General features: G+C 44.0%; 1 protein-coding gene across 1 annotated transcript in view; it reads right to left on the bottom strand.

Moving 5' to 3' along the window:
* LAMB3 (laminin subunit beta 3) overlaps positions 1 to 13,197 on the bottom strand; it is a 56,935-nt gene that overhangs the window by 31,641 nt on the left and 12,097 nt on the right. The window contains exons 4-5 of the mRNA XM_081864888.1: positions 1,438 to 1,552; positions 1,100 to 1,173 (exon numbers count right to left, since the gene is read on the bottom strand). Coding sequence (XP_081721014.1) covers positions 1,100 to 1,173; positions 1,438 to 1,552 — 189 coding nt within the window. The remainder of the gene's footprint in view (positions 1 to 1,099; positions 1,174 to 1,437; positions 1,553 to 13,197) is intronic.

Genomic DNA, 13,197 nt, shown 5'->3' with positions numbered 1-13,197 from the left:
CAAACCACCCCAAGTGAAATCCCTAGTTCACATCTCTGGTTAAAAAGGCTCACATAAAAGAAGACTGGGATGATCTCTGCCAAAGAAATAGATGATATGGGCTCAATGGACAAATATTCAGACCTGACATAAGGGTCTTTCCAGTGCCCCTCAGTGTTATTGTGCCTCTTCCCCCATAAAATTAAAATTAACACATCAAAATATACTTGGTGCAATTGTACATGGAAACAAAAGTGCTTAATGTTGTACTTGAGTCTGAACTTAACAATTGATTTTCTTCTTGAAAAGCTGCAGTTTCTTTAATGTAGGTTTTTCTTCCTTTCCTTGTATCTTTTTGAAAACGTTAACAAACAATGGGTTGGAACTGGATGCAGCCTAAGCCAACAGAACAATAATAGTGTATGCCAGAGGTTTTCATCCATTTTGAATCCACGGCTCCTTGGTCAACTACATTCTTTCTGTGGCGCCCCTATGGGGCTCAGGAACCCAGTTATGTCACCCCTTGCCTACAGAGCTGGCAGTCTCTCACGCTTTTTCGAACACCATCCCCTTGTGAGATGTTCCCCCAACCTCTTCTCCTCTCTCCTTGGGAGTGCTATGGGCACCTCTGCTGCTGCCCCTGGTCTCTGAGCTGCATCCCTCCCTGCCCCAAAGAGATGTGCCTCCTCACACTGCCCCACAGGGGCATAAGACTTGTCTGTCCATTCCCAAAAGCAAGGGCTGGTGGACTGGCTGGCTGGGCTCCCTTGCCCACCTTGCTTGCTTACTCTGATGTCGCCTCAGCTCCTGGAAACCAGCACCCCCTGACCAGCCCTAGAGGCACCATTCACCTGCGGAGCTTGTAGCCAGGGCTGCTGCAACAAACAGCTGCACAAGCCTTTGGGAGGCAGAGACGCGAGAGGGCGTCAGAAGAGAGAGAGAAGGAAAGAGGGACTGAGGGCAGTGTTGCCCGCGGCACCCCTGACCACCATTCAAGGCACTCCAGAGTGCCATAACACACTGGTTGAAAACCACTGGTGTATGTAACTAAGCTTCCAAAGGCCATCTGAATTCAAGTTTATACCCCCAGTAAATAGTGTAAGAGTTATTATTCACATACCCTGAAATCCATCAGGATGCTATCAAGTTGAAACTTTTTATCCAAATCTAGTTGGAGAAAGACAGGATTCACATCTGAAGAGACAGAAAAGAGCAGTTTTTAGAACAGCAGGTTGTGAAAACAAAATTGCAATCGGATTTTCCCATTAGTCAGGCTATCCATTTCCCCTTTGCATTTAATCCACTGAAACCCAAGCCCTGTTTGCTGAATCTACACAACCCTTGCCCCACTCAATTTATCATTACTATTCTATGCTATCCAACCAAGACATTGTCCAGAGCACGTCCACACTGTTTGTTTGTTTTCCTGAAGGCCCACTAAGCAAGGCAGAGGCTTACCATTCTTGGATTGCCACCAGCGCGTATTTCCTGCAGAAGAGAGAACATTTTCTACCCGGTGACTGTTGAATGCATGAGGCTTTCTGGAATCACATCGGCAACATTTCATTTGCCACTAAAAAAGAACAAAAGGTGACTATCAGATTAGGATGCCTAGGAAAAAGGATTTCCATGAGGCCAACACCTTGCTAAAGCTAAGCAGGTCTGCGTCTGGCAATGCCTGGATAGAATACATTGGGGGGGGGGGGAGGTGTGATGGGCTTCTATGATACAGCAAATGTGGGATATAAACATATGAACTTTTATTTCAATTTAAGTAAATTCAGAAGTCAGGTGCATGGCCATACAGTGCACCTTGGATAATCTAGAAAGGAAGAAAATGTTCACTTTGAATTAATAAACTTTTTAAAAAATAATTACCGGTAAATAGAACTTTATTGAACAATGAACATCAACCTACACATCAATACACAATAATATAAAACATACAACCTACATACACATACTTTACCAAGAAAAAGAAGAAAAAGAAGAAAACAAAAGATAGAAGACAAAAAATGGAATAAATAAAATATACTTCCGATTATTCTCATTGTACTGTTTATTATTTTGTTATTTTACCCACAGTGCCTTGTTATTATTTTATTTTTCCAATTCTTTACAAAAAGTTCTATTATTTGTCACCAATATATTACAAGAGTCACTCGAGGCCTGCCCGGAGATTTTTGTTATCACAACAATTTTTCAAGTACTCTTTAAATACTATCCATTCTTTATTCAACATCTGCATCAAATATCCTCTAACTCTCCCTGTCATTTTTGCCAATTGCATGTATTATATCATTTTTACCTGCCATTTGGTTTTTGTGGGGAATTTGAATTAATAAACTTAGTGATGGTGGTGTCTCCTGTTGCTGCTGAGGACCCTCAAGGGTGCAAAGCAGGAGTGTTTTTCCCTAGCCCTGATACCCCATATTGTTTTGATGTGGGAACGCCAGTGATTGAACCTAGAACTTCATGCAGGCAAAGCGTGGAATCTGCTATTGCACGGTGGAAGCTTTTTCTTTCCATGTCCATTGTTTTTTTAATGTATTTTTATTAAAGATTTTCTTGATTTACAAAGGTGTGTGCAATGTCTCTCTCTCATATTTTTTTTCCATTATAAAAATCAAAATTTCACCAAACTTTGGAGACAGAAGGTTGAGGACCACATACACACAGAGAGGTGCACACAACCATATAAAAAGGCTTAAAACTGAACATAACAAAGGTGTCCCAAGAGTCCAAGTAAGGATGCCACTCAAACCTCAAGAAAAGCAGAGCGTAGTTTAATAGATCTTAGCGCTTGGTGTATTTTTACGCATTTTAACCAGCCGAGTTTCCTGGAACTGTTTTGCCTTGTTGTGTACCATCCTTGCCTGACTGATAAAGGGCAGTATAGTGATGTTTTAAATAAAATAAAAATCAATACCAATTAGGCAGTATGTCCTTCTTCTTGGGTTGTTCAATATCTCTGAGATTATGTTACTGGAACTCTAGATTCAGGAGAACAATGCTAAGTAGATCTAAGAGCTGAAGCTATGCCAGATAGATTTGACATCCTTTTTCATGGGATGCTTTGGGGGTTAAGGTTTGTTACTTATTGGCCAAAAATATACTATAGCCCACTGTACAGTAGAGATAAAGGAAACTCTAGAGCAGCGGTTCTCAACCTGTGGGTCCCCAGATGTTGTTGGACTACAACTCCCATCATCCCTGAGCTCTGGCCTTGCTAGCTAGGGGTGATGGGAGTTGTAGTTAGACAACATCTGGGGACCCACAGGTTGAGAAAGGCTGCTCTAGAGTGTAAAGCGGTGATAGGGAGCCTGCAACTCTCACGGTGTTGTTAGACTTCAACTCCCATCAGCCCCAGGTTGCATGGCCAATAGTCAGGTCTGTGGGAGTTGTAGTCCAGCAACGTCAGGGGAGTCACATGCTCCCTATCCCTGATGCGGAGAATGAGGTCCAAGGGCATGAGCAAAAGGGTAGAAAGACATGGGTTGTAACCACTGCTACACTCTGAAATTTGGACAGCTTGTCAAGAAATGTCAAGCTTGTCAAGAAAACAGATTTTTTAAAACAAAAAACAGAACATGCCTTGAAGTGTAGGAGTGTAGTATCTAGATCAAGGGAAGTAATAGTGCCACTGTATTCTGCTCTGGTCAGACCTCACCTGGAGTACTGTGTCCAGTTCTGGGCACCACAGTTCAAGAAGGACACTGACAAACTGGAACGTGTCCAGAGGAGGGCAACCAAAATGGTCAAAGGCCTGGAAACGATGCCTTATGAGGAACGGCTAAGGGAGCTGGGCATGTTTAGCCTGGAGAAGAGGAGGTTAAGGGGTGATATGATAGCCATGTTCAAATATATAAAAGGATGTCACATAGAGGAGGGAGAAAGGTTGTTTTCTGCTGCTCCAGAGAAGCGGACACGGAGCAATGGTTCCAAACTACAAGAAAAAAGATTCCACCTAAACATTAGGAAGAATTTCCTGACAGTAAGAGCTGTTCGACAGTGGAATTTGCTGCCAAGGAGTGTGGTGGACTCTCCTTCTTTGGAGGTCTTTAAGCAGAGGCTTGACAACCATATGTCAGGAGTGCTCTGGTGGTGTTTCCTGCTTGGCAGGGGGTTGGACTCAATGGCCCTTGTGGTCTCTTCCAACTCTATGATTCTAAGTTATAGAGCCACTTTACTAGTTGCCTAGTTTAAAGGATGACAGAGTAGAAAAAGAATGGGCTTCAGTTCAAGGGGTGAACACCCACTGTTCAACTGTGGTGAAAATGGACTTCTTTCCCCCAGTTTCACATGTGGCCACTTAGTATTTGCTCAACTTCAGATCCCCCTAAACACAAAGGAGAACAGTACATTCTGGCTCACCAGTTTATATCCTTTGTTTGCTACTCAAGATTAAATTTGCACCTTCAATTTAATCAGAGAAGTCTTCAGACCGCCAAAAATGTCCCTGTGACAATATTTACCATGCAGCAGAAGGTTAGCCACAAGTACCCAACTTTGCAGTGGTTGGTCAGGCTTTTGTGGTGGGATGTTTCATTTGGGCAAACAAAGGAACCTTTATCTAAATCTCAAGATAGTTTGAACCTAGACCCTTTAACACCCTCTCCCCCAAAAAAGAGTCAAGCAGAGGTTAGGCAGCTTCAGTGGGTGAAAGGTTACTAGGTGGAAAGTCAAGCCGAGCAAATGTCATCCCTCAGCTGGAGTGAGTAATTCAAGAAGCAGGCCAGGCCTGGATATCCCCTAATGGTTTTGTGCACAAATGGCTTAGAGAGACTTCAGTCCCAACTTGGCAAACAAATACTAAAAGATGACAGATCCGGTTAAGTCTTGACTCTTTAAAGAATTTTTTAAAAACAAAAACCAGGCTATCTGGTGACTTAGCAGATGCCTATTTATTGATTATTACATTTTTATATCCTACCTTTCATCCATGGAGCTCAAAGTTCTCCACCCATTTCATTTGCACAGCAACCCTGTGAGGTAGGGACTGAAACTGGCCCAAAGTCACACAGTGGGCCCTGCCTCCCCTCTAAAAAGAGCTTTTTAAGAGGGGAGGCAGAGGCAAACACCTGGAGAGTGCAGTTATAGAAGTCCATGGCCTTTACACAGGTGCAGAGGTTCAATATAATGGACTCTCAGCTCATTCATCATTGCTCAGCAATACCTGTTACAAGGTTCATATTTAGGACAGGAACCTTTCATCTAGCATACTCTTATCTAACCCAATCCATTTTAATTTACTATCAAAGCTGCCCCAGTTCCCTCTGATCTCCATACCCATGACATGTCCCACAATACTATGAAGTTTCCTGTAAGGAAAGACAGACATCTGCTATAAACATATATTTTTTTTTGCCACATTCTATGCACTAGAGCAGCGGTTCTCAACCTGTGGGTCCCCAGATGTTGGTGGACTACAACTCCCATCATCCCTGAGCTCTGGCCTTGCTAGCTAGGGTGATATACACCAACTTCCCCTACAACAAGGATAGCCAGCATAGTACTGTCCAAATGCTGCCACACTACAAAGCCCACCATCCCTGACCATGCTGGCTGGAGCTGATGGGAGTTGGACTCTACAGTGTCTGGAGGGCACCATGTTGTCTATTCCAGTCCTATAATGTCACAGAGGATGCTGGGATGCAACTCTTAGCTTGCACGTGGTCTTGGTTATCCAGGATTTTGTATGCTGTTTCCACCATTCCAGCACGATGTGCAATGAGCTCAGAAATGTGCAGGTACCATCCAGCACAGCCTCCAATGCTTCATCTCTTCCTCTGGTGCCAGCAGTTTTCACCTGGCCACAGGTGAAAAACAGACCAGCTGGAGGAAATGGAGCAGGACAATAGCTGAAGATTGCTCCCATCACTGGTTTCTCTTTACAGTTTTAAATCCCTGCTCCTGCCATTGTTGTATGAGTTTCCCCTCAAGGAAACATGAATAAGGTGTGTACTGAAACACCAAGGGGATTGTCCTTCTCCCAGGCTCTCTCAGAAAGATGGAACCCTTTAAAATCTTGCCCGTTTTTGCTTAGCACAATATACTGTGCAAAAAGTTTGCTAGAATTCCAGCAGGACCTTGCATTCCCTCAAATCAAGATCAGGCTAATGCCAGATGTGCTGCCTACCAAGTTTGGATGCCTTCATGCCCAGACACTGAAACACTTGGACCCTGAAATAATCATTTCATGTGGCAACCCACCACAGTGTCGAAATTGTGCTCTTTTTCAATATTTGGGGAGGCTAAAATTAACACTGGGGGCAGACGCATGGGACATTTACTTTCTTGAGCAAGCTGTGTAACCTTTCCCCTGCTTCGGAGGATATTTTCTGCCCATTGTTGAAACTGCAGCTTTCATGAGGTGGTGTGGGTCTCAAAGTTCCTCTGGGAAGATAGGGTCCCTGCCCCGGAAACTAAAACTATGGATTTTATTTTGGCTAAACTGAAGGTCACCCTGCTTTGGAAGATCTCTACCAAGTGCTTTGGCTGCCAGATATAATGGACACATCACAATTGGGAAGGCTGACATTTGACAAAAATGCACAAATCCCTTACTCACCACTTATTTGGGGGTCAAGTGTGGTTGTGGCTAAATGAACAGGGCACAATCTCTATGATCAAGAATACAGACATATGAAGGGTAGGCTCAGGAAGCAGTATTCCCACTGTACTGAGGCTATGGGACACAGGAATTGAGCCCACAAGGGCAAGAGGATCAAGGAGGTGAAACAACTCAAACTGTGGAGGGCTCAGTAGCCTAACCACAGAGGCCACAGGAAGTTGTGTTTTTTCTTGCAGTTGACCCAGGAAGGGGAGGACATGAAGCTGCTGGCTAGTCCCCTTGCCAGGAACAGAGAAGCAAGGGCCTGCTCATGAGAAAAATGGTGGAGATCTCCTGAACCAATGTCCTCTACTCTTCCCTATCACCAGGAGATAAGGAGGAGTGGGGAACATTTGTCAACTTCTTTCATTCTGTTGCCTTTGGTAACCAGTTGGAACCAAGAGATCCCATGGAGAGGGTGCAATATAATATCTCACTCATTGCCTATTCAGTCCTTTACATTGCCTATTTTCTCTCCAAGTATTTGCCTAACCCAGAGATGGGGCACCTGGCAGCCTTCAGATGTTACTGGGCTCCAACTCCTATCAGCCAGTGGCCATGGATGACAGGAGCTGTGGTCCACAGGTTCTCTATCCCAGGTCTAACCTATGATTAGAAGAACTGCGCAGTGCACTTGAGCCTCATGCCAGGCTATTTGTTTCTCCTATGCAAATGTATAGACCTAGCAGTAACAAAGGTTTGGAGAGGAACTTCCTCCTACCAGCCTACTTTTAGAAGTGAGGAACTTTTGGTCCTTCAGGTGCTGCTGACCTACAACTCCCATCAGCCCTAGCAAACATGGCCAGGGTGAAAATCTCTTCATGCTCATGCAGGTACCTTGACCCTAGGTTGTATATCCAGTTGTAGTTCAACAGCACCCAGAGGGTGAGGTTCCCCACACCCACTCTAGATCCATGTTTTCAGGGCAGGCTTGAGTGTTGAACCTAAATTCAAGGGAAAGCAATCAGGGGAAGGGAGATATGGGAGACGGAAATGGCATGGAGAAGGAGGGCTTCCCAACCTCCCCAGTTGCAAATCACAGCTCTAATTTGCACGGGGGCGGGGGGGGGGGCAACAACCAGGCTTTAAAGATCTGAAAGTGATGTAAAAGGCTTGGTTTTCAAAGGTTATAAATTCCACACACAGAGCCCACTTCTGAATAGGGGGGAAACTGTGAAAAAATATTCTTGTTCATGCAGGTACCTTAATTCTAGGTTGTATGTCCAGCTGAGCAGATAAATGTCTGTGAGGTGATGAGTCAGAACCATCAAGACAGTTAGATCATCATGCTTGCAGCAAGGAGTGGATTACCATGGACAGATCCATGGAATTCATCTAGCTCCACCCTCATATTTCACTACTTTGTCTTCCAGCGGAATGTTGGGCCCCTAATTTTTTCTTTTGCGTTGAGATAACACTGCATCATAAGATACATAGTCTTAGAGCAGGTTCAACACTGAGCAAGTTGCATGGCTGCATATTTTGCCCCATTCACCCCCAGTGCTTTGGTCTGACCAGGATTCAGGTTCTTTTTCCATAAAGGTGGACATGGATTGGACAGCCCTTCAAATAGAAGAACTTTCAAAAGGAGGGCTCTGTAGGGCATATAACTGTGCTCCCCGGCAGCTCAGATGTAAACAAATTGGGCGGGGTGAAAGACAGCTCTGTGGGGTTTCACCAGTTTTTACACTGTCCCTTTAAGAGCAATTTGAGCTGCAGCAATTTAGCCTGTGGTAATATTTAGCTCCACGCTATGAAAAGACTCCAGGGCTGATTTTCTACAAATCAGATGCCAGCAAAAAGCCCAGGAGGGACAGACTAGGCCAGGGTTGCTGTTGTTGTTCTTTTCTGGCTAGCTGGCAAGCCAATTGCTGTGGTACTGCAAAATAGGCAGCCAAGAGGAAAGCAAATTTTAAAGAACAAACAAACGTCCCGTGTAAAAATGTGGCAAAGGAGTACCCAGTAAGGTAAGAACTTTTCAGGAAAAGCTGAAATTCCTGAAAGCCGGACATGAAGCAGCAGAACTATACTCAGGATAAAATAGCAGGGCTGTACCCCCAATTTAGCTGAATCCCAAACCAAACCGGGGCTCTTCCCAATTAAACCCTAATTAAACATGCAGTCAAGCAGTGAGGAGAGAGGCAGAAGGAGGAATGAATGCAAGCAGCTTTAGCCCAAGTACAAAGTTCATACAAGCTCCTTATAGCAGTTTTATGTGTGACTGTTTGGGTGCTTTTTGCATTATGTGCCTCTCTGCAGCTGATCACTTGCATTATAATGCAAGGCAAATAGCTGAGCAAAAAACACTCACCCCCACCCACATTGTGCACTTCCACAGAGGCCTGTTTCCTCAGATGAACTTGCACATTGTTTATCCCAGTGGCCTTGGAACTGAAGGAAGGTCATTTGCCTCAAGGAGAGAATATTAAGCTGACTTAGTGAGTAAATATATGTATAGCCTCTCCAGTTAATGGAGCATGTGGGTGCATATTAAACCAAAGGCAGAATTGCAACATCTCAGCAAAGCTACCCTTCCATCCTGCTTCCTCTAGCATGAGAAAGCCCATGTATAAACCTTTGGTGCTTGGTTGGGGCACTTCATGGTCACGTATTTGGCTTTATCTCTCAATCCCAGCCTGTCAATAACCAGCTTCTCAAGTTGAATATTTCTATGGCCTTACATTTGTGCTATTAATGGAACTGTTCAATGTTGGCTTCAATGTGTCAGGGAGGAGCTGGGATGCTACTTAAGACTTTCAGGAAAAAAGAGAGTGAAAAGATCTATCAAGAATTGGCAGGATCGGGACTGTGAGGAATTATATTTCAGCTCAGAGCAAGGTCATCCATTAAAGCTGGGTTACACAATGCTCTTTTTATATGCCTAAGCCCGTTGAAAATATAGCATCAAGTCGCATCATACAAGACAGCTCCAAAAATAGAGCTCTCAGACACTTTGCATCTCTGTGACCAAAGGGGAGTGTTGGCCAAGAACGCCATCCAGGGTGTCAAATATGATGTTATATTATCCCATTAATTCCTTCCCCATAGCTACCATTGCTTTTTTTTTTTTTTTTTTAAAAAGTCAATGTACTAACTAGTTTCCCAGCATGCATGTTTATTATAAAACACGTGTACTGTCATGCACACATACTTTTCGCTGAACAGAAAATTATATCCCTGTAGGAAAAATGTCATGTGGCAACAAAAGCAGTTCTCACTGTATGAAATGGTCAGAGACAAGAGAGAAAATTACACACAAGATTTCCAGAAAATTGATACTAGCCCCAGGAATTTAAAATATCTGTTCAACCCTGAATATAGCTGGGTGCTTATAAAGTGATACTGAGTAATTTGAAATATTCTTTCAGTGATAAGCATGCATTCCTAAAAGCTCACCATAACAAATGGCAGAAGCCTCCCCCCCAATATATATATATATATATATATATATATATATATATATATATATGCTTTCGTAGATTTTCACGGGTACAGGAATGCAGGTTTTGGTGTCCTCGGGTGTCTTCCTGTGTAAAAGTTGGGGTGTCTAGGCGACGTTTCGACGAGGTCTCACTCGTCATCTTCAGGCTGGTGCTTTCGGCTTCTTGTTACTGGAACAGAGCAGGATCTCAGTGTTTGAGTTCCTATAAATACTGTAGAGGGGGTGTGGTGTATAGCCTCCAATGTTCTGGGCAGAGAGGAAGTTCCCAGGCTAGTGTGCCTTTTCTTCTTTTGTTCCTTAATTACTTGAGAGATATCTTGAGTGATTTCTTGAGTGATATCCTGAGTACCACTTAGGTGGGTCATTAGGTGTGGATTAGTTGTTAAAGTCTTTGTGTCTTGACCTCTTGAACTTTGTGAAGAGTTTTCCTGAGAAGATGGCTGTACTGTACTTAGTTGTGCTCTGGCTTGGCTTCGTGTATAGGGGCGAGCTGTGGTTTTGTGGCTTGTGTCAGCCAGATCTGTGTAGGGATTGCAGGGGGGTGCAGCATCCGGAGGTGCCACCATGGATTGGCTACTGGATGGTGTCTGTAATTCATCTGTGGAGAGGGTCTGGGTTTGGGTCTGGTGTGGTTGATTGGTGTTGGCGTTCTGTGTGCCTCTGGATCTGGTGTCAGTTTTTGTGGGGAGGGCTAATTTCCAGATGTCTGGCAAGCGGGATGTGTCGTCACGCTTGTTCATGTTGTGAGGGTGTTTCTCTATCTCGATGGCTTCCATGATTATTCTCTTGTGGTGATGTTCCGTGTTAAAGAGCAATTTGGAATCTGCAAAATTAATTTCGTGTCCTGTTTCTTTCATGTGTTGGAAAAGAGAGGAAGTTTTTTCTTCTTTTTTGACGGCATTCTTGTGTTCTGCGATACGTGCATTTATTCGTCTGTTTGTTTGTCCAATGTACGTGGCTGGGCAGACTTTGCAGGGTATTTCATAGATCCCTTGGTTTTCCAACTGGATTTTATCCTTGGGGTTTCTGAGGATATTGGCTATTTTTTGGTTGGTGCAAAAGGCTGTTTTGATATTGTGTTTATGGAGGATTTTGCTAATTTTATCTGTAGTGCCCTTGATATAAGGAAGGAGGGCCATGCCATTGTATTCTTCTGTGTCTTGGTTTTTGGGGGGTGTTTCCTTTTGGATTAGCTTCGTAATCCTGTTTTGCTGGTATCCATTGGCAATTAACACGTTTGAGAGATTCTGTAACTCAGTTGTCAAGTGGTCTTTGTCAGCCAGGCGTTTGGTTCTGGAGATGAGAGTCTTGGCTACGGAGTTTATTTGTGCAGGGTGGTGGTGTGATTGTGCATGTAAGTAGCGGTTGGTGTGTGTTTTTTTCCGGTAGATAGTGTGTCCTAGGGAGCCATCAGGTTTTTTGTAGATTAGGACGTCAAGGAAGGGAAGTTGGTTGTTGGCTTCTATTTCCATAGTGAATTGTATTTTGGGGTGTAAGTTGTTGAGATGTGTGAGGAAGCTATCCAGTTTTTCTTTCCCGTGTGGCCAAATTACAAAGGTGTCGTCAACATATCTGAGCCAAAGTTTGGGTTTGTGTTCTGACTTGTCTAAAGCATTGGTTTCAAAGTGTTCCATGTACAGGTTTGCGATGACCGGTGAGAACATCACCACAACTAAGTACAGTACAGCCATCTTCTCAGGAAAACTCTTCACAAAGTTCAAGAGGTCAAGACACAAAGACTTTAACAACTAATCCACACCTAATGACCCACCTAAGTGGTACTCAGGATATCACTCAAGAAATCACTCAAGATATCTCTCAAGTAATTAAGGAACAAAAGAAGAAAAGGCACACTAGCCTGGGAACTTCCTCTCTGCCCAGAACATTGGAGGCTATACACCACACCCCCTCTACAGTATTTATAGGAACTCAAACACTGAGATCCTGCTCTGTTCCAGTAACAAGAAGCCGAAAGCACCAGCCTGAAGATGACGAGTGAGACCTCGTCGAAACGTCGCCTAGACACCCCAACTTTTACACGGGAAGACACCCGAGGACACCAAAACCTGCATATATATATATATATATATATATATATATATATATATATATAATGAGTTGCTGGAGTTCTTAGGTTGGAGCATGAGAGAAACAGTTATTGCTGTGCAAAATGTATAGCCATGTTTCTTTGTTCACCTGCTGTCAGCCAAAACTGCAAAACCAAGTAGTGAGTGAACAGGAACCATTCTAACAGGAACCTCTTAAACACTCCACCACTGCTGCATTCTATCAATGACATGTTGCAGAATACTCCTGCAAATAAACAACAGTCCAGAGGGACCCCCTGATCCAACCTTGGAGAACCTATGGCCTTCCAGATGTTGTGGGACTCCAGCTCCCCTTAGCCCCAGCGAGCACGGACAATGGCCAGGGGTGGTAGGGGGTCTACAAATGTAGTCCAGCTACAACTGGAGGACTACAAGCTCCCTATTGCCCTCTAGTTCTAGATCTAGTTCCATGTTGTCACTATCAGAGCAGCCATGCCTCTGAATATGAGCAGCTGGGAATCACAGGTGGGCAGGGCGCTTTTGTCCTGCTTGCAGGCACCCCACTGGCATCTGCTTGGCCCCTGTGGGAACAAGATGCTGGACCAGATGGGTCACTGGCCTGATCCAGCAGGCTATTCTTCTGTTCACCAACTATACACCATGCATTCTTGGTTATTCCACTTCTGTCAAAAAGATTAAACTCCCTGACACATACCTGTAGCCACACAGTCTTGTCTCAGCCCCACCTTGAAACATATCGCTCATGCACAGTGCTTGTGGAAAACTTATTTTGCAGCCTTGGCGTGCCCATTTAGAGATACTGCCTCTAACACAGTGACGTTGACAAGACCTCACTTAAATTAGAAGAATGAGCTTGGCCCATTCCCAGTATGTTGCACAGAGAATGGGGAAACAGCCTGTAATCTTAACTCAAGTACCTTTAAAAATGCTGGAATTGATCTTAACTCTGCATGCCGTAATGATTTCAGCTCCGTCTGGAACCAATCCCATGAGGGCCCCATTATGCGATTTATAGGCTGACATGTTTAAGAGATGCCGTGCAAGGACACGGCCGCCGTCCTTTCAAGAGCAATGGACTGTATAAATCAAGCTGT

The sequence above is a fragment of the Podarcis erhardii genome, assembly GCF_964252035.2.
Source record: "Podarcis erhardii genome assembly, chromosome: 6".
Classification (NCBI taxonomy): Eukaryota; Metazoa; Chordata; class Lepidosauria; order Squamata; family Lacertidae; genus Podarcis; species Podarcis erhardii.
The sequence above is the reverse complement of the archived record's forward strand: the minus strand, read 5'-3'. Positions and strand labels throughout refer to the sequence as shown.